We start from the raw sequence: 27384 nt of genomic DNA on the forward strand, positions 1-27384 counted from the left end.
ACTCATGCTCAGATGCAAAAAAAGATAACAGATATTTTTTTTTTTCCACAGAGGAGTTCAATTGTGCTTCATGATGACCTATAAACCAATCTCTACTGTGTTTTGCTTTGCTGCAATAGCAATTCTGAATTTTAATAAAAATTACAGAGTATATGAAAATAGATATAAAATCTCCCATATCCAACACCTTCAAATTTCATTTCAGCAATCAGTTCCCCAAAAAGAGAAAACTCATGGTATTGACTAATCCTTTCAAAGAGAAAAAATATACAGATCTGAAAATATTCTCTCATCTGTGACAACGATAATACTCCTTGGGAAGAATACAGGTATTATTCCATATAATTAAAATAATTTAGCACTCCTTCCTGAGAATACAAAATATTACAATTTGACAAACAAAGTGCTTAAACAGAAGTCAGTATAGAAGCTGTACTTGCACTTCTACTTTCTTAAAGCTTGAGTTCAAAGGAGTGAGAATCTAGAACTGGCAGAACAAACGTGAGATTATTGAGACACTTTCACAATATAATTTTCGTTTAATAGTGATATTACAACAGAAACTATGTCTTAAATCTGGACAAGTTACTATTCTTTCAGTCATTGCTGAAATCTCTGTATTATCACTCACCTCCAACTATTTTGGCCATGAGGACAGCCGAACAGTGGAACAGGTTGGCCATGAGCAAACTCCATCTTTAGAAGTTTTCAAGACCTAACTGGGCAAAGACTTGAACAGCCTGGTCTGACCTCAGAGCTAACCCTGCTTTAAAATGAAGACTGGAGTAGAGACCTCCTGAAGTCCCTCCCAGCCTGAATTATCCTGCTATCCTAATGCACTTTATAGTGCTTTCTGAGACACGTGTTTTTTTTCTGTGGCAAAGTCACTAGGAGTGATGACTTTCTCCTGCTGGCAGACTAATTGTAATTTTGTTCTCTTTCCTCTCCTTTCTCCAACATTTCTTCTTGGAATTAAGACAACCAGACAATCATTCACACAGTTTACCACCTTTTACTTATCCTATCATCAACAATTCATGCCCTATTTGAATATGGAGTTTTATAAATTTCTGAATAGGATTAAACGAAGGTGATTAACTGCAACGGTAGAGGACTAAACCCAGGAGGTTCCTCTGTTCCTCTATGTTGATCATGCTAGTCTAAAAATAATACAATGCCATCTTCTATTAGCAAAGAATTTATATGCTGTCTCTCTCTCTTACCTTTTGCCTCAGAAATATAAAAGAAGATTTACTTAGGATTTTTGCCAAACCAGCTGGAATACCTAGATTCACCTTTTAGTGAAACAGTCTTATGGCTAGCCCAATCACTTCCAACTGTCTCAACTGCCTTATGCAGTAAGGCATATTTTTCTTATTGCTTAACTGTTTCACCATTTTTGTTTGTTTTATATGCTACACTGTTCACTCATGGTCTAGATGAAGTTCCTGAATTAGTTGCAATGACATAATTACCATTTTTCTGAATCATAGAATCATTTTGTTTGGAAAAGACCTTCAAGATCACAAAGTCCAACCATCAATCTGACCTAGTATGTCCCATCACCAAACCATGTCCTTTAGTGTCACATCCACAGGCCTCTTACATACTTCCAGGGATAGGGACTCCACCACTTCTCTGGGTAGCATGTTCAAATGCTTGACCACCCTCTCCATGAAGAAATTCTTCCTGATATCTAATCTAAACCTCCCCTGGCACAACTTGAGACCATTAAATCGTGTCTTATCACTCATCACATAAGAAAAGAGTCTGATACCCTCCTTACTGGAACCTCCTTTCAGGTAGTTGTAGAGAGCAATAAGGTCTCCCCTCAGCCCCTTTTTCTCCAGACAAAACACCCCGAGTTCCCCTAGCCACTCCACGTAAGACATGTTTTCTAGTCCCTTCACCAGCTTCGTTGCTCTTCTCTGGTCACGCTCAAGCAACTCAATGTCCTTCATGTAGTAAGGGGCCCCAAATTGAACACAATAGTGGATGTATGGTCTCATCAGTGTCAAGGACAAAGGAGTGATCATTGCTCTAGGCCTGCTGGCCACAGTATTTAACGTAATAAACACAAAGGAAGTTATAAAGTGCTGCATTAAAAAAAAAGGAGGACATACAGCAACATTTAAATACTTTCTTTTAGGAGTGCAGAAGCTAGCCAAAGGCTGGAACCACTGTTCTAGCTTGAGAACATGACAAATTCTGCTCTTCTGTCTGAATCAGATGCACAAAACCATGAGTCTTCAACTGAAAAAAACTGAACATGTGCCTAGGCATTCATATCTGCCTACAGCTAGTAGGACATTTGTGGCTTTGACACATGACAGCGCTTCACATTCGTGAATACACTAGATAAGAACTTTCCATTCTGTTTGTCTTACTCATTATCCCCTTAGTGATACTTAATTGCCGTTCTTTCCAGTTGCTTCTCAGAGCAGAAGGCCTTCTACAGCTGATTTATACTAGAGGAAGATGACATGAGAAATGGATACAAGCTAGGTGCTCACGATGCCACAGCAAGATTGGGTATTCTTCCCTGCACTGTACTACATGAAGCATTTTATGAGCACCTTTGCCTCTGAATAGCCTTGGAGACTTTTAAAGAACTCCAAACCAGATTATTCTATAACTGCATATGCTTACTCAGCTCTATTTTTACTGCAGAATGATGAGCTCTTTCCACTTCCACATATATGGATCTAGACATTGGCATGGCTTTATTTCCTGGTTCCATGTTCATTGATGGGAAAATGAACAAGGACTTGAAGTTGTAGGACAGGCCAAAATGCTCTTGTACGTCCTCATAAGACTGCAAAAAATAAAGTGAAATATGACCAGCATTACCTACAGAAGAAGATGCAAATGTAGTAAATGCTCCAGTCACCTTCGGAGAGGGATATCCCAGTGTTTAATTTTGACCAGAGTCAAATTATGCAACTTTCAGAATTGTTTTAATATAAGTATTTAAATGAAGATGAAAGACCTTGAAGAAGTGATGATCATTTGAATGCTAAGAAAAATCCTGGCAACACGGATGGAAAATATTTTTTCACTATGCACTTAATTTAAACTGGACTTGGATAGCAACTCCTAGACTTTTATTCTATAGTAATTGCTAGTCAAATTATACACCTTTGTGAAAATGGAGAATAAAAAGGAAGAGGGAGTCTTCATTTTTAAACACAACCATAGTTGGACTTCAAATGCTGTGAAGGAGAAAATGTACCAACCCCATCTGTTGTAGTGGTACAAAGACACTATAGATTTCTGACACCTACTTAAAATCTGTGCAATTGCATTTTCAATTTTTTTCCTCTGTAAACTTATTTTTGTTTAATTACAAATATCCATAACAAAAAGTCATCAGACAGAAATTCTTTAAATACTGTCATGCATACAATTATAATTAACTGCTAGTTTTTCTGTTTTATGATTCTATTTATTTATTGTAAACTGCCTTCTGTTATACAGTGCTTATTAGATGCCATTTCTATTCAGAAGTCTTCTGCAATAAATTGATGGGCAGCTTGTGCAAAATTTTATTAGGGAACTCATGCACACATGTTCTGCAGTCTCTTAAGTGCTAGCTACTGTATACTACAATTAAAAGGTTTCATAAATACATGCCTATTGGATTCAAGATTTTTTATTAAAAGAAACAGAGGTACTTCATGTTCAAGTACCTTCTCATTTTGCTTTCTGCAGGGAGGAGTAGGAAGATTAAGAGAAAATCAACCACTTAGGAAGAGATAGCTTTTAAAGTTTTCAAAATTAGGAACTTTAGGTAAATTGTTCTCTGTATTGAGAGCATCCAAATACATACATTTTGAATTGAACTTTTAAAAACATTTTCTTGTATTTTTCTCTGGAGGGGTGGGCGGGAAACTAAAATACCTGGAAATATGCATCCTTTAAGTAGAAAAGATGTTATTTTTCTTAAAAGTTGCTGTCTCCTTTCCAATTTATTATCAGCTAAAAACTGATTTTTACAACAGACTCATAAACAAATGTTCTTCACTTACGGTAGGTTCAACAAGATCCCTGTTGCAACCAATTGAACTCTGTGGGTTCAGACAGATGTTGACCCACCACCTCTACTGAGCAAACCCACCGGGCTGAACTGTTACAGCAACCTCATGAGAAAAAGAGCCTGAAATTATGACCCTGGCTAAATCCCTTACATGCATTGCCTCAGTGTCCTCACTGGCAAAGTAGAAAGGAGAGTGCTTGGATCTCTGTAGGTGCCTATTCCAGCAAGTACTGAAATGATGTAAATGAGGTAAGAGCCACTGAGCTGCACTCCAACCATGTGGATAATTGTATATTCCTAAAGAGGAGAAAAGTAAGTTTGCTGAATATGTATAAATTTCATTGAATTTGCAGGAAAAAAAATACTGATTACTTTCATTTTATTCTTCATTTAAAACCGAAATATTAAAGATAATGCATGTATACATATGTACATGATTCTGAAAAGTATCTTCAGCAAAATTCCTCTCAAACAAATCCTTAATTTCTTTCCTGCACCTGTTCCTGAACCACCTGGTTCCAGATGTGTGATCTTTAAATTGTACATCTTGCTACTAAACTAACTGTTTTCACATACAATTAAAATGACCATGAAAATTACTGTAGTTCCTGGGTTAAACAATTTTTATCTGGTTATCTGCAAAATGAGAAGCTTAAAACACCTTTTGGTTTGCTTTTCCCGTGACAAGTAAGTCATCAGGTATTGTTTAATACATACAAAGAAGTGAGCAGGCAGGAGGGGTCAGGGGAGAAGGGCAGTAATATGGCGTAGGCTGGGAAAAAGTTTGTAAGCAAGGTTGCTTTTTCTTGTATAACCCCCTGCTATAGGCTGCAAACCTGCTCTTCCCATAGCAGTGTTGTTTCTAGATAAACAGAAAGGTGTATGAATCTAGAAAGGAGCTTATTATTATTAACTTGATGCAGAACTTCTTCTGACTCATGACACAATCTCCCTCCTAAATAACTATATTATTTTTCTGTAACAAAAACAAAGCACAATGCACTAAGGAAATTCCTATACAGAATAATATAATGAACTTAAAAAACTATAATCATGTGTCAGAGCTTTCATCTCTTGTGCCCCAAAGGTCCAAGACAATTTTAACTGCACCATTTTGTATCTACAACAATAGATCATTTTGAACACCTGCTTGCACACTAGATTAGCAGCAGCTCAAACAGTTTGCCTTGGCTTAATAAAAAACATTAACTCTCTGTGTTGGTAGTTCTTCAGCAGTACTGAGGAGGAAAAATATAATGCAAAAACAACAACTTGGCAAGATATCAATGTATGCTGGAAGTGTTTTCTGGAATGGAGAACAAAACAAAGCAAAGTGGTGAAGAGATTTTGTAAACGAGGATTAAAAATACTGTAAGTAGACACGAGAATACAATATAGTTTTTATTTTGCTTTTATACTGTTTATATCAGTTTATACTGTTTATATTCAGTGGACATAGCTAGATGCAGTTCACTTTTCAAGGTCATAACTGAAATGCTCCCTTGACCAGAGTTTTTGATTGTCAATGCAGGTCAATGACATAAACAAAATTCCTAAAACTAGTAATTTTATGCAAATTTAGTATACTGACATTCAAGAAAATGATAGGCTACCATATTCTTGTGATCACTTCAGAATATAACAAACACACTTTGAATCAGCTGGCATCTTTCAGATGACAACTTTCAGCAAATAAACAATAACCACGCACTTCTAAATTACCACAGCAAAAAAAATTTTAACGCCCTTCACTTTGTTTGTAAGACAAAAAACATACCACTTCTGTTGTGGTAATTTAATTCACCAGGGTAGTTTTTTGATCAAAGATTTTTCTTTTCAGAGCCATTTATAAAAGCAGTAGAAGCAAGGAGTTGAAGTCAGCGTAATTGTAAAAGCTGCTTTTCTGCAGAAAACTGCCACAGCTAAAAAGGTAATCAGCCTGCACATGTAAATGGCTACAAAACTCAAAAGGAAGGAGACCTGGAATTGTAAATAGGAATTCATGATTAACTGAATAATCCAAAATTATTTAACATCTATATTAAGAGACTCAAGAAGAATGAAGTGATTACTGAATAAAGGTAACACACAACTGAAGACTGGTGAAAGACATGGATGAGATCTGAATGCTGAGTGAGCTGCATGGTTTGTGTTCCAGGGAATTCAGAAAAAGAAAGAGAGAGAGAAAGAGAAAAGAAAATAGAGAAAAAAACACCGAAGTGTGTGTATGTGTTTAATTTCACACAGAATTTCCATCATTTCAAATCAAAGGTTTCAGAAGCTCCATTCCACAGCAGACCCCAGACTGCTATAGCTTCAGTACTCCATGCTACAGACTGGGGAATCACAAAGACACACCTGGGGACCCAGAGCCCTTACTCTCTGATATTTCGTGCTTGGGGCTGCTTCAGAATCACAGATTATTCAGCAAGGGCACCCAAGAAGTTCTATGTTTCAACATACCAAGCATACAAGAACAAAGAATGCAAGACTTAAATAACTGGATTGGGAATATCAGTCTTGCAAATCAGTGATTTGGAAAAGTGATATAATAGTAAAAAATAAAACCAGGTAATAAACATGCTCCTATTCCAAGTCTATGGTTAAAATGGGTAAACAGTCCTTTAAATTTTTAAAAAGAGAGGCAGTGAGTGGGAATAGGAAGGACACATTATCTTTCTATCTGGTTCGCTCCTAGAATTTTATGTCCTGTTCTGGCATACAAACTTTAGGAAGGATATTTAAGATACTTAGGATACATTGGGATGAAAAATGAGGAGTTGAAAGAATTATGAGAATAACGAAAGGATGTGAAAACACTCTGATAACAAATCCAGGATGGATATTCTATTTCTTTTAAGCAAAAGAAGGCTAAGGCTACAAAGTGATTTGATTAGAACTTGTCAGTTTCTACACTGGGAGATAAAATTTGGTAACAAAAGACCCGTAAACGTAGAGGACAAAGGCACAGCTATATCTAAGATTGGACATAAAAGCCAGGTAAACAGACTAACAGGTGAAAACTTTTAACATAAAGAGACACCAGGGATTGTAGCCACTTAATATGCATGGTATTCTCTAGTAGTTGGACCTAATACTAATGACTTAGGCACTGCCAAGGAGATAGGTTCAAGTTCATCTACAGCAACTCTTTCACTACTATTAATGCAGTTTTTGGAGTTACCACCATTCCTCTTGCACTGCACTCATGCTCATCCAGAAGCTCCCATTTCCAGGTAGTCAAAATTTTTGTGAAAACTAAGTAGCTGATGTTAAAAATAAAACCAAAATTTTCTAATAGGACAATGTTTAGCAATCTCCAAGATACTATTTTAAATTTAAACATTAAATATGTTTCCCTTCTCCTATTTGTTGTCTATAATTTCATAAAATTATACTACAGTCAGACATGAGCTCCTTGGGGTTTATCTGTATTACTTCGTTCCTTATCTGCTCATTGAACTGTGTATTTAAAGTTTAAAAAAAAAAAATCTGCACAATTTATTACAAAACCCCTGTTTGCTGGTGTGGACTCCTTATAGTCTTGTTTTTCAGCTCATCTGCAGCAATTATTAGTTCTCTCTGTATTTATCTCCTATTCTTTTCTTTATCATTAGTAACAGAAATTCTGAAAAGCAAATTATTATGCTCTATACTTTTACAGTATATTCAGCAATCCCTTCTATGTTTGCTTATTTCAGACCAGAGTGTAAATAGGCTCTGCTTTGTGGCAAAGACATGTAGTCCCTTCTGCAAACTAGATTAGGGTTTCTCATGGCAGTACGCCTGGGTGCCACCACCATAAAAATGTAACCGTATTGCACTGCATGGTGGCAGCCGGCTGGCTTCCAGTGATAGGACATTATAGGGTTGTGAATGCTTTGTGAAGAGCTCCTTCCCATTTCTCTTGAGGACAAATCAATGGCCCAAGCTTCCTCTTTCTGTTTACTTTACACATTTCACTTCAAACCCAATTAACAGATCAATACCAATTTGCATTTTGAAGAACAAACAGCCTTTGTTTATTTTTACAAGTAGTTGAACTCCCATTAAAATTGCAAAATGATGCTAAAGATTTAATGGCATCATAGAGCCATCCATTAATTGCAACAGAACACAATAATTATTATCATATGGTGGTGGAACTTGTGGGGTTAACATTTAAGGTGTATTTTGCAGATGGGTATCCAACCTACATGAAAAATATTGGTTCTTAATTCTAAGTTTGCTACTCTTAAGTAAATTTCACACAAGAATTTTGAAGAATTTTACAGTTCATTTGTATATCATTTATTTATACAGAATATGGAAACTGAGGTAATAGAGGTGAGCAAGGAAAAAAAAAGATGACACCTTAAAAAAGTTTTCTCCCATTGCAGTGTGAGAAATTTAACACGTACTAACAAATAAATGCTGTTGGAGGAGAGTATTCTCTCAAAAAGTGAAAAGTATTGTGAATTTACCACACTCTTCTTTACAGAGTGGAAGAACTATGTTACACAAATAACTTTTCTATTTTCCTCTGTAAATATTTGATTTCAAGATCTCTTGGACTGATTAGATTAGATTCCTTATAGAAAGGACAGCAGGCATTGCAAGGATGGCAGTTTTGTGACACTTGCAAACTACTTTGCCTCATGTATTAGGCAACCACATATCAGTTTGCCTTTGCAAATAGACATCTCCCCACTACGAGATTTCCAACTTACAAAAAGAGTGTAAAGCTATTGAAAATAGTAATGTGAGAAAAAATGCTTATCACCATAAATTACAATAAATAAAAAAGAAAGCCAATAGCATTCTGGCATCTGGGAATCTGATCTAATTGAAGTACACCACAAGTACCTACTTTTAATACTAAATGACATCTCTGAAATTTATCAGACTTACTTATCCACTTTAGTGCAAAAAGGAGTTTTAGAAGCCAGTGGACCAACCATTGAAATGGTCTAAAGGAATAAAAAAGCTATATTACTTTCAACTAACCTACACCAACTATAATATAGTAATCTCTAGCAGTTTTATATCGCTTCTAAGAGAGAAGTTACCTGTCTCTTACAGGTTCAGAGTGAAGCTACACCTGCCAGTTTTTCACAGCAAAGTCCCTGACAAGCCCAACTGCTGCCTCCCTTAGACACTGGCAATCTAAATAACATTCTCTTTGAAGAGAGAATGAAGGTAGCTCTATGAAAGTAGCTCTGGTTATTTCTATTGTTTTGGTGTACAACTACAATGCATGTATTACTCTACAATGACAACTTTTATTGAGATCTGAAAACATAAATTCTTTTATGGGATGAACACAATATCATATCTAAAATATGTTGTGACCTTTAATCCCCATTTTCTCAACACAGTCAAAAACTAGCAAGTTACTGGTATTTTCCTTTCACATCATAGTCAGGAGAATCCCTTCCTTCAAATCTGAGTTATTAAGATCTATATGTTAAGAGCAATTACACGTGTTAGAGAGTCTCTTCCTTCAAAGGAAAAACAAAGACAAGTCTTCCTGCCTTTTGAATACCTGTAGCAAAGGGGTTATCTAATGCAACTTTGCGTATTGCAGTGACATAGATGCTGGAAAGAAGCTTTCCAGCCAGTCAGATTGCTGCTTCTTCCCTTTCCATCAGCAGTAAATCAGTCAACACAGAGATACCACACTCCATTTCAAACACAACATCTTCTACTTACAGAAGATAAAACATAGTTATAGCTCTCCATCCTACATTTGTAACAGCAATTTAAAGTATTTTAAAATATTTCATTGGGATATAGTTTTTTTTTCAGAAGAACAAAAATCAGTGCAAGAGCAGCAATCCAAAAAAGGCTTCAACGCAACTATAAAAATAAGACAGTCTCTCATCACAAACATAGAGCAACAACTTTTGTTAATGTTATTTTTACTCACGTGGTACAAAGTGGTCTCTGGTCCAGGTGTGCCCATGACGTCTTGTCTCAACGAGTCCATTTGTAAACTAGGCAACAATGAGTAATGACTTGGACTATTACCCTTGTCTCCCTTCTTTTTCGATTTTTTCCCAGTATCCTTTTTGCTATTCCTTTGAAACATGTAGTCTTCTTGGCCTATTTTCTCATTGCTCATATAGCGAAGCAATGAATTTTCTGTTGAAAGAAAAGTAATGCAAAATATTACTGTAAATTTTTATGTATCATAATCCCCCTTACAAAACATATAATACTCTTGCTAAGATCTACTGTCAATTTTAAGTCTTCAAGACCACTTCATTAACAAAATCTATTTGCTTCTTTGGTCTGTATATAAGAAGAAAATGATGAATCTTTTTGTAGGGAAAATTCATGATTCTTACAGGTTTCCGGTTTCTTTGACAATGAAAGGAAAAGAAGATGAAGAATAAATGTCTTGAAGTTTTCAAAAATCAACAATGGCACACATTATTATCTCTGTAATCTTTTCTTTTTTTTTTTTTTAAAAAAAAAAAGGTTTTGAATATGCTTGACTACAGTGCCATACATTTACACGTAACTTGAGCTTGTTCACTGAATCATCCATATGTTCCCTAGCATCTATCAGCTTCTAGCTGAGGGATCTTCTCAGACAGAAGCAATGTTTATGAATTTAGGAAACCTTAGCAGATACGCCTTTCATGAACTTGTCTGATCTTCCCATGTATTCATGTAAACACTTAGTATTCACAGGCTCTTTTCACTAGGTTCCTTAGCTTGAACCAAAACTGTATGAGGAGCCAGCTCTTCTTCTTTTTAACCAGCACCTGATGGAACCTTTTGATGCCTCTCAGGTCATTTCAGAAAAAGCAGTGACAAACCTATCTACTTGATTCTATACAAGATTTTATAAACCCTTATTGTATCCTTCCTACACTCTCCTAAACTGATGATGTCCAGCCTACTGAACCTAACCTTGTTTGAAAGCCACTCTATACATCTGATCATTTTTGTTGTCCTTCCCTGAACCTTCTTCAATTCTACTGTTGTTTTGTTTTCTTAAGAGATGGAGAGACCAGAACTGCACACATATCCAGCATGTACAAGAACTTACACAGCAGCACAAGAATACTTCTTGATTTGTCTCATATTCTTTTCCTACTAATTCCTAACACTTTCCTTTTCTGATCCCTACTGAAATTGTGTGTTAATGTGTTTATGGAAATATCTACCATCACTGTAACATCTTGCTCCCGAGAAATAACAGTTAGCTTAGAGGTTATCATTTTGTATGTGAAATTGCACAGTTGAGTCTCATAAAACAGAGCTTGAAGAACTTATCCTCTATGGTTTTGAAGTGAACACCATACTTCTCTAGAATGTTTTTCATCCAAAAATAAGCATCACTGCCAACAACAAAAAACTCATGAAGACAGAGAAGTTTAATATAATTCCCATTTAAGCATAACAATATATAACAGTAATAACTATGAATTTTTGTCCTCTGGTATTACAAAAAAATAAGGCCAATTTCAAAATGAACAGCTGAAACAGTGAAATGCCAATATGAAGTTAAGCCAAACTGCATGATTTTGCAATCATGACTTTCTTTTGTCTGGTTGAGCAGTCCTCAGTCCTAATAGAGGCACTGAGAAAAAATAAACGTACATAATGGAAGAACCTAAAACAGGTCCACTTAAACAATTATCTAAGCAAGCAGCAAAATGAGAGCTTGAACTATATATTATCATGTCTTAAAGCATGATAAAACCCATAATGCCTTGTACAAGATGTGTGTCCAGATCACTTACCTCTCCTACTATCTCTTTTTATTTTATTGGGGTCTTCATAATCCCCCACCCAGTTATATTCTACTGGCATAGAAATAGGCCTTAGTTTCCCTGGAAACAGAGGAAAAAATTGAGATCATGCACCATAATGCAGTATTAAACTAACATTCTTTGAGAGAAAGAAGAAATTGTGTTAAGATGCTATTCTACAGTGCTGCTTTTGAAAGAGGATCTAGCATAGCCTGTGAACAAGAGACTGAGATAGGAGTTCTGTTTTCTTTAACAGCAGAAGAAGAAGAAGCTGAAAGTACATCATGGATTTTTTAATTGTTTTTTTTTTTTTAAATTCAGAAAAGAAATCTAGTGCCCTACAAAATCATCAGCAAATTGATGTTTGAGACTGAGAAACACACTGAAATTAATTAGTTTAGTTTTCACTGAACAATATCTATTTATTATTCTAGAAGCCCCTGGCGCACACATATAGAGAACTGTTTTAATGCATATATGGAATGAACTGTTGGCAAAATAAATATGTCCACATTGCTAAAGTATCTTCACAAATAGCATGTTTGCTGGGAGGTTTAAGATATCTGTTAGTGACTGAATAAGAAAGGAAACAGAAAACCTCTATAGTTTCTTTTGTGGCGTTTCCTCTACAGAAAGCAAAATACATTACTATTGGAAAATTCACTTTGATTTGAAATCAGTGTTGTTAGCAACAATACGTAGTAACTTGATGTTAGCAAGTGACAGAAAAGCTGAAAACTACTGTATCTTACATTTTGATTTGGAAGCTGCAGAATTGATTTTTAAAAATGCTATGAACCATAATTTCTGCTTAAGAATTCTACAAATACAGTTAGAAATTCAGTGAAAATGTGCCATGCAACTTAGTGGGGTTGCTTAAAGTGATCTGTAGTTTTTAGCAAGTTAAACAGCATGTTAAAACAGAAAAATAGAGTATGGCACAATATCTGGCAGACTGAAAACAAAATGTTTTCAGAAACAAGGCCAGCCTTTGCTCTTTTTGAAAAATCAATCTACTGGTCGCAGAAAATAAAAGTTGGAAAAATATTTTGTTTCAAAAAGTATCAGAGCTTAGTGAAAAAAAAAAAAAAAGAAAATTGTAAGACCTGTTAATTATTTAGTAGAAAACCCACTACATAAAGGTGACCATACTTATTCCGCATTTTTTATGTTAAACCCATGATACAATGAAAAAGACAATTGGTTACAATGAAAACAAACATTTAGACATGTCAATCTATCTATCTAAGTATGGCATCCATTGGAAACACAGCAAGCATGCAGCATAATGGTAAAAGGCTGTATTGTTTTTTATTCAGTTGCTAAGGTATTGTAATAATTTCTTTAAAAATGTGTAGAGACCACAAGATCAGTTCACATATACATAATTACTTGGGAAAAACATGTATATGTTTAACTTTTTATGATTTATTTTATTATTTATGGGCACATTTTTAAGTCTGAGTGAGATTTAAAGCACATCATTAAGAAGTCATTTCATGAGGGTGGATATATTAGGCTCATGTATCCTTGATAAGAAGTAACTTAATGGCCACTTTTTCTAGAAATACAATCTTCTATGTAAGTCTGAATTCACAGTATCCTACAGAAAGCACTTGCAAAATTGAAAAGATACAAAAACTAAAAAAATCGCATAAAGTGTGACTGTTACCAAAAAGCTATAGCCATAACAAAATTTCCATAATATCTCCAGGTGTTCAAAGTGCATGCTTTTTGTACCTGGCAATAAAACTGCAATGACCAAATTTGTTTCTTTCCTCAAAACTGAGTTTCATTTGTCTGCTACCACTAGTAATCTCCACTTGTCCCCTCTAAATCTGTTTTCCCTGATGACTACATTCAGGAAAATTTCACTAGGATGTGAACTGAATCTTTCTGAGGCCAACTAGAAACAATTATACAACAGCTGAAAGCGCATAAGAATATGAAAGAAGTCTATTGGTTAACAGTGTTAAAAAGCCAATAAATACACAAAAAGGAAATCATGGAGCGCCCTCATGAAAGAGGGCTAAGAAGCATTAAACAAAAAAAATTAATGCCGCCATATAATTAATAAGTATATGTTGAAAACAATTATTTCTCTAGGCCTTGGAACTCCATTTGACCTTCTTTAATGGGCCACCATAAGCCAGAATGGTGTTATTTTCATTTTCCAGACTTCTGTGAAATTCTAAGGTCATGTCTAGCCACAAATCTTGTGCTAACAAATGCCATGTGGGGAACTTCAGGATTTAATGTTGAAATGGTAATATTTTTAGAAAATATACTTAAGTGAAAATGGACTCTGTGGTGTGAAATCATTAAAAAAGAAGTGAGATCAAAAGTGAAATGCTGTATAATAAACGTGTTAAATAATGTCTGATTTTCAGTAGTCTTTTATCTATGTATTCTAACCTTTTCAGATAATTGGGGAAAAGGCTACAAAAGCTATCCTGTAATAAAATAATGGATTCAGCAGTCCTTGAACAAAGAATGTGTTCTTCTTCCCTCTAGACCACTAGTATTAAATTTAACATCTGGAACAGATAACCTCTCTGTTAATGGAACTGACTACAGACACCAAGTGTAATAGTTGAGATACAGGAGTAATAAAATTAATATATCAACTTTGAACATTTAGCATTTATTTCATACAGTATAGGCATGGTTAGAAAACACCTGAAAACACTTCAAACTCAAAAGGATACTGAGGATTTTGCAGCACAATTGTATGGCTGTGTCGAACAGGTGCATTTTATGAAACCACATCCTTTAAGATTGTGCAAGCATATTGCTCCAAGTCCTGAGGATAATTTACACAGCTCAAGCTCAATTTGTATCAAGGTTCCCAAGCGATTTTGGAGCTTGACTGTACGATGTACCAAATATATGCTTCCTCATAAATTAAGTCTGTCTTCTTCTCAAAGGGATGTCTGGATTACTATAATAACTCCAACATGCAGTTTATGCTCAGTTTAATAATTGAAATAACATAGCAAATGGGGTGAAAGAACATTCAACTGTGTGCTGAACTAACACCACGGTAGTCAAAATAACTTTTTTAAAAATGAGATTTCCTCTTCATTTTCTTCTATATTCTAACAACTCTACCATTGCACAGTTCTGTATTTGGCAACAGAAAACCAATTTTCCTAGTCCAAAGCCGAAATATGTTACTAGGTAAAGCAAGAGTTCCAGTAGATTCAAAGGGAAAATAACCTGGAGAATAAATGTTTGAATAAGCTCTTCGGTTGAAATTAAACTGAAGTTGTACAGAATTCTTAGCAAATTTAATAGCCACTGAAATTATTTTCACGCCTAAATACAAAAGCAGACGCATGAAGAAATCTTAAAACAAATGGTGATTATTGTTATCAGATCAACGCCATACCATATGTTGGTGTGCTCTCCCTCCTTCCAGGACCACTTGTTCTTCCTTTGTCATACTCGTAGCAGTATAAAACCGCATCTTCTTCAACCACATTAAAGCGCTTTCGATATTCCTGGTCAAGAAATGAGTTTGGAGATTCGGATCCTGTATGAACCGGTTTGCCTACTATATGTCTGCCGACATCATCACATGGGAGATTTCCCTTTTCGTCCCTTTAATAAACAAGAAAGTTTTATAATATATTGGGATAAGACTTTGATTTCTTTTAAAAATGTGAATATTTCAGTAAAAAATGGGAATATGTCAAGATTTCATATAAGTTGCAAATAGATATCGTCAAAATCAGGCTCATACATTGCATATGCACATATATGTATGTATATGGTAGTTATCTCACACACCTTTGCTTATTTGCTTCCATTACTGTAATGGAACTGAATTTTAACAGTTTCTCTTGAAAAGAATCATTCAAATAAAGGTGAATTGCAGCTACTCTTTCTATGTCGATTTTCTTCAGAAGCTACTAGCATTTTGTGAATTAGGGCGAGGAAATAATGTTGATCTTACTCTTTCATGCTTTCATTTTGCATCAGATAGTTTTAAAACATGGTTAAATGATAAGCACAGACAAATTCAATCTGGTTCCTAACAAATTAACCCCAAAACAAAAATAATCAGGGACCAATGATGTACAGACATTTGACACAGTCTAGTACAAGTCCACTGAGGCCTCAGAATTGTATAGGTATGTCCATGTGGTGCCAGAAAGGGTGTGTGGAACCTATCATGAGCTGTTGTACGAGGATAGCAATGCATTGCAAGGCACTCACTTCACCAACCAGATCACTTTTTCCTTCCCACTGCTTCACTTCCAAACTGCTGGTAGGGATGAAAATGGCTGCAAAAGGCCTAATCAGACAATAATTTTTGAGAAGAGAAATGCAAGGGAGGCTGCTAAGAGAGTAGCTGGGGCCTCATGGCCGTGTTGGAGAGCTTCTGCCCCTCTGGACCACTGTGCGAGTACTAAGCTGAGCACCATGCTGACCCATATTTCCCTTGGCTCCCTGAGACTCTGCATGAGGATATAGAAAAGACCCTTCTTGGGATCCAGGCAGCCACAGAGGATGACACAGGGCCAGCCTGGCTTGGCAGTGACACCGGAGCAACAGAAACCCCCACCAGCCACTACGCTCTCTCTGCTAGCCTTTCCCAGAGTAGGGATGGTGCTGTGTTAGGGAGTGGGACTGGCACAGGCCCACTAGGGCTGTAAGCTTGTCATGGGAAGACCTCTCTGGTGATGGTGCTGAGGGATGCCAGCAGGTAAAATGATGGAGACTGACGCAGAACAGCCAGATGTTAATCCATGCTTCAGCTACCATCAGGAAGAAGCAGGATGCATACATATGACCTCCATGGGCAGCGTCTCCTGTTACCACTCATGGACTGGTACAAAGAGATCTCCATGACAAGGAGGACAGACAGATAGCCCTGGAATGACCTTCACTGTCAGTGTTAAGGGAAGTGCAGAGCCCCCATGCAAATAACCTTGACTGCAGTCCACTGGAGGCGCAGGATTTAGCTCTCTCCCCCCAAAGACACTCAACAGACTTGGCCAGGCACTAATTTACGACCTGCAGTTGTCAGTAACTGGCACAAAGAAAGGGTAGGTTCCACTTTCTCATGCCATTTTTGTGTGGTTATGCTGGCAGCTGTAGTGTCTGTGGATGTAGTATCTGTATACTGTATTATCAGTGTAACATGGCTTCAGGGTTTTACAACTTACATCAAAGTATCAATCCTTTACTCTATTCCAGAAACAAGAGAAGAGTTTGTGGATTTTTTTTTTATTTTTTTTTTCATTCCCCCTTGGAACAGCAACAACAAACTGAAAAACAGATATCGAACAGTTGATAATACCCAAAATAAAGACATGTTTAAATATAGTTAATCATGGACCAAAAGAACAGATGAAATGCCAAAATAGATCATTCAGAAACTCTGTACTGTATGTGACAGGTTTGTGAAATGAACCGTAGTCCATTAGGATTAAGCTGGCAAAAAAAAGTTCAAAACTACATATTCTCTCTGTATGATTGCACCTTATATTAATATGTATTATAATATTTAATCAGAATTGCTCCAAACTAGTGCATTAAACATTGTGAGTTAAGACGTATTATTAATAAGTAGTCAAAATTCGTAATGAAGATCTGAAATAACAAAAGTATTTTTGTAGCAGTAAACATGATCAGTAGCAGTACAAAAGCACTACTTTTTTTTAGGACAGTACAGTTCCAGTTTGAAGAGTGACAGGTCTTTACTATACAACTACTTTGATCGAAGAGAAATCAAAGACTGTGTTTTGGTTGGGGTTGCTTTCTGCATTTTTTTTTTAATTTCCTCAGAAATAAAAGCAGACCAGGCAGCAGACAAAGCAAGGATGAAGAAGGAACATAAGACTCAGCTTATGGCTTCATGGAAGGCCTAAGGCATCATCTAAATCATGAAGTGGAAAGTCACCTTTTTGCCCTGGAAGGTTTTTTGTATCTCTGAAGAGCAAGAATTTATCAAAGAATCACGACTTCTCCTCCCCACTAGGCAACTTAATTTGCCATCTTCCTAACTCTTGGATAGCCCCCAGGAAAGTCTTGTCATCATCAGGTCATACATCTTATTAATTGGCTAGCAGTTACTGATATGAGAGCCTAAGAAAAAATCGGGTATCAGAACTTCAGGTACAGGAAACTTAGGTACAAGAAAGGACATGCTGCTCTTACAACTTTTTCAAGAAAGCTAACTAAAAGAAAAGCAAGAATTAATTTAAAAATACATTGACTGGACATCCTGTATATGGAAACATTAAAAATACTGATCCCTATTTTATACATCCCTAGGTCTCTGGTTGGTTACTGACATACTTACAGGGTTACTGATGTACCTATGGATGCATTTATAGGCCATAATTCTGTCAAAATTTTAGGAAAGCAACATCCATGTACATTATAAAATTATATTGAATCCTCTAAGATCGTGTGAGGGTAGGTTAATGAATCTGCAAGAAGAATCTGTTGCTTTTCTGGCTCAGCAAGCCCAGAGTCTTGGAGGGAGAGATAAGAACACCTGTTCCAGGTGACAAGTCAGAGTAGCAAACATAACTACAGGGAGCAGCGTGGCCACTGCAGAATACAGTAGGGTAACCACACTAAAATGCAAACTGCTCTAACACTAACAAATCAAATATATCTAAAAAAGAAATCAGTATGGAAGAACAAAGCAATTACTCTTATTATTGAAATTGCAAAGTTTCTTTCTTTTAGCTCAGCCTTCTTTGTTGCATGGTAGTTATTAGGCAAGGCAACAGTTAGAAACTCTCTTTGTAGTTACATATTCAGGGTTTTGGATCATTTTTGCTCTTTTGAAATAGAATGACACTGTTATAGGCAATATATTATTCCGCATTTGAGAAAACAGGGTATTGAACCTGTCTTTCTAAAGGCTACTGACTGTTTTTCAGACAAGACACTGATTCAGGCTATTGTGGGTGTGATTCAGCATATCTACTGTTAACAACCAGTTTCCCTGTAAAATGAAGTATTAGCAGCCTAAGCCTGCAGGGTATGCTGATGATCAGATAGGATCGGAATGGCCAGTTATTTTACAGGTATTTTTGACAATGAATAGTACCCTAAATGATTTTTTAATTTTTTTTTTTTTACCTGGGAACATAAGGTTCTGATGGAGGAGGGGGTATGTAGAGGTCCTGGAGGGCAGAGCTGTCTCTTTTTGTAGGTGTGCTGATAGTGCTGGATGGTGTAGCAACACTGCTTGTAGGACTTCTGGGAATAAGAGGCTGGTTCAAAAGAGAGAGAGGAAAAAAATCATTATTACTCTTAAATACTATCTACTTTTAGTCAAAAAAGCTACAAACATTCTACAGTTCAGAAAGTTGAAGAAATAGTTAACATTTCTAATATTTTGTGTGATTTTAAATTGGCTGAAAAAAAAACACAAAACAACACTTATGCTTACAACTATGAATGGACATGTATTGTGCTTATAAAATTGTCTCTGATAACATCTTTCCCTTTTTCCCCTTGCAAAGCAAAAGTATTGCCAATGCCCATAAAAACAGTAATCAGTAGAGCCACTGGTGAAATCTTTATGAGTAAATAACAAACAGAATCCAATGAATTCCTTAATTAAACTAACATTATAAAGAAAAAGTCTACTGTTTACACTAAAAGCTACATAAGTAGGCATTAAATTGAATGTCATCTTCTCCCATCTGCTCTACAGTTTAAGGAGTAACTGTAAAAGCTTCAATTTATGTCTGCAGATGATGTAAATTCAGGTACTGCATACTCAGAGTGCACGTGCTATGAGACAGAATAAACTGGAGATTGTTATTTTTCTTCACTCCCCTGGGAACACTTCCTCACAAAGTAACGTTTACTCACAGGTGAATAAATTGTACCCTTCTCACAGAATGATCATGCATTCTAGCTATTATTCTCATCCCAAAATGATCCTTCATCTTAATCACATCCTTCTCTCTCCTTCAAATTAAGCATGTGTTTTTCTTCTTTAACTTAACTACCTTGGCTAGCTAAAAAATGACCAACCATTTGAAGACTTTATTAAATCACTGCAGGACTAGAAATTATAGCAAGATTTGCTAACAGTCTCTATATAGATGCAGATGCAGGAAAATGAAATGAGAAGCAAACTTAGATTGCTCTAGCGTGGTTAATAATACGTCGGTCTTATGCTCCTTGGTTTGTCTGATAGCTAAACTCAAACAGAAAACTGGCAAAACAGCAAGTAACAGTATCTCCATACACCATCTAAAATCTAGATCTAATATTCAAGAAATACTGAGTTTTGCTTTGAAAGAGTTCTTTCCTCTCTATCTTGTTAGAAGCGAACTCCTTGAAGAAAAAGGTTTGGGGAAGACATACTGTGCAACACACCTATAATTTCTGAACTAAGTAACTACTGGAGGACACATATTTCACATTGTATTTATGGCAGAGAAGCTCTGAATACTAACTAAATAGGTGTGTAGAAAGATCCTTCTGCCAGCACTATTAAAAATACTTTATGACAGTCCTGTGGGCATTCCTGTGGAAAAACAAACCAAAACAAACAAACAAAAAAAATCAACACAGTTCTCATCTTCTAGATATTAATCTTGACACTCTAGTACTATACCTACACTGCAAAAAAAACCAAAGAGTTCAAGAGCAGGAACTTTTTAAAAAATGTTGGCCTTTCACAAGCTAGCGATGAGCCCTTCTAAATTTATGCTTCTCAAGCAAAGTCCTCACCATCGCATTACTTTCTTTCAATCTGTATGTTAAGAACACATGCCACCTAGGACACCTCAGGCATCCTTTAACCAGTTACTGCTGTATTTTAGGAACAGAGCTGTGTTAGATGTTAGTCATCTCAAACATGATAAACTGTAGGCTCAACATTTTCTTGTTAAAACTTTTCAAGTCCACCCTTACAACTACAGCTATAAACTGAAACAAATTTGTTCTTTTTGAATGTAGAAATCCATCATCTGTAAACAATGATACTGCTAAATTATTTTATTGCTCATTAGAGTTAACATTCTGTAACCAGGCCAATGAAAGACAGCCATTACTTACAGGAAGAGAGGGAGAAACACACACACACACAAAGCCAGACAGGTAAAAGACTTTACAACCACTAAAAAACAAGTAGAAGACTGAAGTCTGCAAAAGTAAGACTAAAGTTGGTAGCAAAACTGAGGGAAAAAAACCAAACAAACTCAAAGAAAACTCTTTCAGAGGAACACAATCCTTATCCTTTAAATTTTCATCTGTGACACCGTAGCCACAGATGTTCTTGAAACACTTACTAAAGCAATGCTGTGTTTTTCCTTTATGATACCTTGCATTTTTATGACAAGTGCACTTTGCAGCTTGCTGAGTGGCTTGTAGAATTAATTTTCCTTCTAAGCGAAAAGAATTTTGTGACCTAGACCATGTTTACACTTGTTAAGCCCAAGCTGTTGTTCACGGCTCATACTTGCAGGAACACTAAGAGGAATATAAGCTGGGCAGATGGATTTGCTCTTCTCCACTTTGAGGAGGAAGACAGCCCTTTACTTTACCTGAATGAATAGGCTGATAAGTAGAAACGGGGCCCTAGGGGCCACGGCAATCAAAATTTTATGTTTTCTCTCACATAAGGAAAATCGTGCCCAAGCATAACCGTGATCTGGACTTAACAGTGAGTTGTTGAGCCCACAGTAATCCTGATCAGGGGCTGAACAGCCACAGGACACAGGTAAAGAATTTCCCAGCCTGGAATACCTGGGCTTAACTATTTAAATGCTAATGAGATGGGCTTAATTTCTAGAAAATGATTTTTAAGAAGTCTGAGGATTCTACCAGGTAACTTCGTGAGTCCCTGAGAACAAACGGCCCAGCTATGGAGATTGGCTTGTCCTTCAGAGGAGTCTGCTGGGAGACTGTGGAAATCAGTGAATTTTGCATGTCTTTGAGAAATGCAAACTTTGGTTTATATTTTGGCTAGGTGAGGTGGTTAAAACAGTAGGTGCCACAGGAAGAAATGGCATTCAGTCTACTAGAGAAATACACAAGTTATCCAGTTAACACAGAACTCCGGAATTAAAAGGTTTCCCTCAAACTGTTCCCAGGTTAAATAACAGAACATTTTCAGAAGTGAGAATCACAGTGTAACTGGTAGGAGTCCAAATGACTGTGGTATCTCACAGGACTGCAATGCAGGTAATATTCCCAGCACACCGGGAGCTCCCAAAGGGAGCTGTAAAACAATCTCCTACAAGAGGAAGCACAATCCTTTGGGACTGTCCCAAAATATACTAGGATGTCTCATGTCTTTAGTATACCTGGGTCACACTGCCAGACTCAACTCTTTGGTTCATTTCTACAAAAGCAGAAAAGCTGCATAACTGGAACAAAAGTAGAAATCCAAATTTATAAATATACCACCGCTATTTTTGATAGTTATCACCACTTCATCTGATGAATCAGCAAGTTCTTTTAAAAGAACTGCAACATGGTTAAAGCATTCAGATGAGCTCTCCTGTTACTGAGGCATGGAGAGAGCACTGCAGTAACTACCACCTTGTGCTCTAGGAGTTCAACTTTCATTTTGTAAGGAATCAAAGTCTTCAGGCTCTCCTTGTTGGAAAGAGAGCCTTCAGAATATGACCTGCAGGCAAGGTGCACCTCAAGGCATTTTGCATTGCAATTTAGAGACTTCTCAACCATTCAGTTCAAGTCAATCTGTGCTTCTGCAAGTAAATCTGATCACGTTCATCCTACAGGCCATTCGGTGGACCATATTATACCATGCAGGTACATTGAACAGAAAATTACATGGAACTCCAATTCAGGTATTCCTGATCTAGATGCCTTGGAGATCAGTGTTATCACCAAGTTAATTCTCCTCCAAGGACTAGAACTTCCTTCTGCTGCAGTCCCTTTTAGTAGGCTGTCATAGGCAATTGGGAATGCTGAAACTGCAATAAAAATAAAAAGTTTTCAGGTCCAGAGATTTAAATACTAACCCATGGGAATAGTCTGACAAAGAAAGTTTAGAAGTTACATATTAAAACTGGAATAGCCTAAAAAATATCTCACATAAAGCTCTGCATCAATGTTAACACACAATGTCAGTCACAAAATTCATGTTTCAATACATTTGGAAGTACTGTTTCTCAAATGTCATGGATGCACCATCCTCCTTCAGAATCATTAGTGTTTAGGAACCCTTTTCCAAACTGTCAGTTGACCAGACAACAGATAATTGGCTTTACTCACAGCAGCCTCAGTTTCTCCAGGACAGGGAAATCAGAAGTCCCTATAGGTACTCATTGCCAATCCTGAAGAAATTGAGATAGTGCTCCTAGTAAGTTGGCTTCCCCCTTCCCGCCAAACAATTAATGTAATTAATAATTATGTACCATCTGAAGTTTTGTTTAATGTTTTTAAAAGGTCTACGAACCTTTAAATAACTCCCTTGGCAGTTGCAATATATAGTTTGAGAAACATTACTCCAGACAAAGGCATACGATTTTTAAAAATATAAGAAAAAACAATACATGATTTTAAATGGTAATATCTTTACACAGTATTTGCATCAATAAACATATTTTACTGTTAATATATTTTCATATCGAACCAAGATTATCACAATTTATTGAACAAAATGTTTCCAGTAAAATAAACCTTTTATAGGATGAACCATGACATGAAATTATGACATACTATAACTATTTCAGACACTGTAGGAAAACCCAGTCAGAATTCATTTTAACAATGCTGCAAAAAATGCCCAGTTCTCATGTAGTTAAAAGACAAATAAGCAACTGAAGAGCCAACAAGTTAGTATTTTATTCAAATGCAATGATTTAAAAGTGCAAGGTCATCAATTCTAATAATAAATTATGAAAACAGAATATAACATTGTCTCTAGATGAATGAAGGAGGCGATATAGTCAAGTAAAGAAAAATAATAATATAAATAATAAAAGTAGCATTTTGTGTAAAACCAAGGACTCTGCTGTTATTGTTGTTGTTTTGTCTGAAAAGTTGAATGTAGCATAGTGGAGATATGATGAATATCTAATCTAAAATAGTCTATTTAAAACAAAACAAAAAAATAAAAACAAAAACTACAGATACTGAGGTCTTGGTGATTTTAACAGTAAAATTTAATCACATAAAAAACAGTACAGTGAGCTATTTTAAATATACAAAAGGTGACATTTAAATAAGCTTGGTGAAGAATGTGACAGAGTATGTAGAGGGGTCAGAAGGTTTTTTCCAAGTCAAGACACAAGATGTGGCTAGCAGGTGGACTTGCCCCAAACCACACTATTAATAACAGCCTTTTCACCGATACCAGCAGGGCTTAGTCCAAGTTAGCTGAAGCCTGGCAACATGTTGCTCTACCATTCCTTTTCTGTACGTTAAAGGCACTGGATGAAGAGTCTTCACACTGTAGTCAAAGTCTAGTTTCTTTTTGACTAACTAACAAAGCATTTTCCAGAAGCAAAGGAGGACTTTTCAGCTAGTTTCTTGCTAACATGATGATAGTGACTTACTTAAGGTTTCATATGCTCCAAGAATCTTCTTTAGCAAAATTTCCACCCTGGTTCAAACTGCACTTCAGGGAGCTTTCGTTTGAAACCTCCCCAGAATAACATAAAATGGGAAGGAGAAACAAAACAGACAAGATAGAGTAGATTATGTTTATTTCTGTTAGGTTTTGAGCCACCAGTTTACTGCTTTGAGGACAGACAAAAATTCTAAGAGAGTTCAGAGTTCTAAGATAATTAAATCACTTCTATGTCAAGTGAGGAAAAAAGAGATTAATCATATTTGTTTTGTTCAACATGTTCGGTTACAACATTGCAATCTGAAATATCATTCTAAGCTTTCACACAATGGATCAGAGTATCAGAGGAAGTAACTGAAAGGCAAATATAGTAAGATTCCTCTTGCAGGCATAACATCTTAATATTTGTGAAACAATACCGTATTAATGAATACCTTCAACTGCAAAGGCAAGCAGAAAAATCCCTAAGGCCATAGCTGCTTAATTCAAATTTTATAAAAGCAATAACAAAAAACTCAGGCTGAAAATCCTTTGACTTCACAAATTCCAGATTGATATAATTCCAGAATGTGTTAAGGGAGAACTCTGATTATCTGCAAGAAATTGGATACTGATGGATATTAAAACAGACAAGCATCAAGTGACTGAAAACAAAACAAAACAAACAAACAAAAAAAAATCCAAAGCACTTCTTTTAATTGGGACACAAGAGGGAGGAAAGTAGATGTTTTTCTTTCAGTACAGATTGACCTTACACCTGGAATTAATGCAATTAATTGTAAATACAAACTCATTATGTAATGGTGCATAAATATATATATAAAGTATAGCCATAGTTAGTTTTATTATTTTCCTCTACATCAAGCCATTGGATATCGGTTTCAGGACTGCTACATAGGATGCATGGGAGACATAGTTCAATGACCAGGATACCATGTAAAAATCACACACTAAATTGATTGATAGCACCTGCCAACTGCCTGAACTGGAAGACTTATCTAGCGTTATCCCAACCTACAGGTATACTTACCGTTCTTTCATGAAGCCTAGTTTTTCATGTAGCTGCAAATGCCAAACTTCATGTTTTTACATAGAATTATCAATAAAACAAGCAGAATGCATTTTATCAGTGCCTCAACACTATTCACTTTGAGCTAAAATTATTATTTTTTTAATTAAAACATCCCAATGTAAATTGCAATGTCAATGACTCTTATTTTAATAACTGAAATATTTACCTTCTGCATTTCCTGCAACAGCTATTAAAAATCCTCATTGATATCATCCATTTGCCAGCCTCCTCACATTAGGGCAAACTTCCACTTTCCCACCTCATTCATTGCAATTTGTGATACCATGTTTTTCCTTTGTTCACACCATTTGCAGAACCAAAGAAAAAAACAGCAGCCAGTTTGCAGATCCTGATTCACATTTTATTAGAACTTCATCCCTATATCTTATTCTAAAGTCTTTTGAGGCTTTTGCTCATATCTTGTAGTTTAACAGAATTATTACTGAGTCATAATATCTTCATAGCTTGTGTCTGTTGAATAATACATATATTTCAATTAACTTAGCTCTGGGATGACAGCACAGTTATAACATTCTCAGTTACTTCATGATATCCTGATATAGGAAAACATTGTATCATAATTTCCCTTACTTCCAAAGGTGATGGAAGTACTGCTTTTCCTTTACACTTTTTTCTTATTTACTATCACTTTACCGCATTCTCTCTCAGTAATTCCCATGATCCTACTACAGAAAAGCACTTTTATGTGAATTTGGAACAAAAAGATTTTCAGAACAGCCACAATGCAATTTCAATTACAGAAGTGTTTTTTTTTTATTTTTTTTTCCCCAAAAAAATGTGAAGAAAAAAAAAGTACATTCTGTATTTTATAATGGATAAATACTGGAATATGGAAAGAAATGGAACAACTAAAAAATAAACATTATCTCTCATTTTTAATAGCTATAAAATTACACTGCACTCTGCTTTTGCTGCTTTTTATTTATCAAATGTACAGCACCATTTTCACATTTAGTCTGCATTTAAACTTTAAGACCAGTGGACTTTAACATCTGTTCACCACTGATCTGCATAAATTAACAGCAGAAATCTCCACATTATGCAGCCTCGTAAGTTTGTCTTTATGTCATCCTGGAGATTTTTTGACACTCAGTTTACTTAGGAAAACTGTTGTTTCTCGCAATTTGTGACATCACAAATTATAAGACACACATATGTGCACTGCACCCAAGTGTTGAGTGAGGTTCTGGCCTTTTCTGGATGTTATGATTGATAAAATCAGAACAATATCATCATAATAGTGGAATTATATCTCTAATGTTTAACAATATCTCTATTTGTACTCACATTAGTCTAGCATAGAAATGTATTTTCTATGCTAACAGGAAAAAAATAAGTGTTACCACTCCACCCAAACCTGTAAGATTACAGAAAACCTCCATATACTGTCAGTTTAATCTCATCTAACAGACATAATCTATATTCAAGCTAGCTGTCCACACTTGCTTTATCACCAAATGGAGAGAAATAGGCATGCATATGGTTCATTTCACCTCTACCTAAGGTCAATCAGTCTAAAATAGGTCAAGATGAATGAAATCGTAACTGTTCTGTATGACCATTGGTCAAAGGTAAAAATGACAAACCTGAACATAGATATACACACAGCAGATATCTAAAGTTATATGAATTGCATCCTTAGCATCTGTATTGAGCTAAGGATGCTGAGATGTAAATCAGAGTGAAATAGAACACGCTAAAAGACAAGTGGATTTTTGTTTCTGGAACTGAGCGTGGAGTTTCAAACATCCTCACATTTTCATCTCATGACTGCATTCGCTGTAACAGGACCACAGATATCCTCACTTTCTTACTGGACTTCATTTTAGACAGTGGAAATGGGTTTCTGCCCAATTTCTTCCCACCCTTTCCCACCCTCTTTTAAATTTATCACTTATTTGCTATAATCTGCATCAATGGCCTGTCTCAGAAACTTCTGTTGTGCATTCTCCAGTTGAATTATTCTAGTGGCAAATGA

At 36.0% G+C, this 27384-nt stretch overlaps 1 protein-coding gene across 9 annotated transcripts in view; it reads right to left on the reverse strand.

The window, feature by feature from the left end:
- The window catches only part of CNKSR2 (connector enhancer of kinase suppressor of Ras 2), a 223225-nt gene that overhangs the window by 73463 nt on the left and 122378 nt on the right, over positions 1 to 27384 (reverse strand). For 7 of the 9 annotated variants that reach the window (XM_080587948.1, XM_080587945.1, XM_080587947.1 and 4 more), the window contains 4 exons: positions 18889 to 19022; positions 15173 to 15384; positions 11773 to 11862; positions 9945 to 10159 (listed from right to left, as the gene is read on the reverse strand). In XM_080587948.1, coding sequence (XP_080444074.1) covers positions 9945 to 10159; positions 11773 to 11862; positions 15173 to 15384; positions 18889 to 19022 — 651 coding nt within the window. The remainder of the gene's footprint in view (positions 1 to 9944; positions 10160 to 11772; positions 11863 to 15172; positions 15385 to 18888; positions 19023 to 27384) is intronic. The other 2 variants (XM_080587949.1, XM_080587946.1) reach the window with 1 other exon arrangement.

The sequence above is a fragment of the Anser brachyrhynchus genome (genome assembly GCF_964034855.1).
Source record: "Anser brachyrhynchus genome assembly, chromosome: 1".
Taxonomy (NCBI): Eukaryota; Metazoa; Chordata; class Aves; order Anseriformes; family Anatidae; genus Anser; species Anser brachyrhynchus.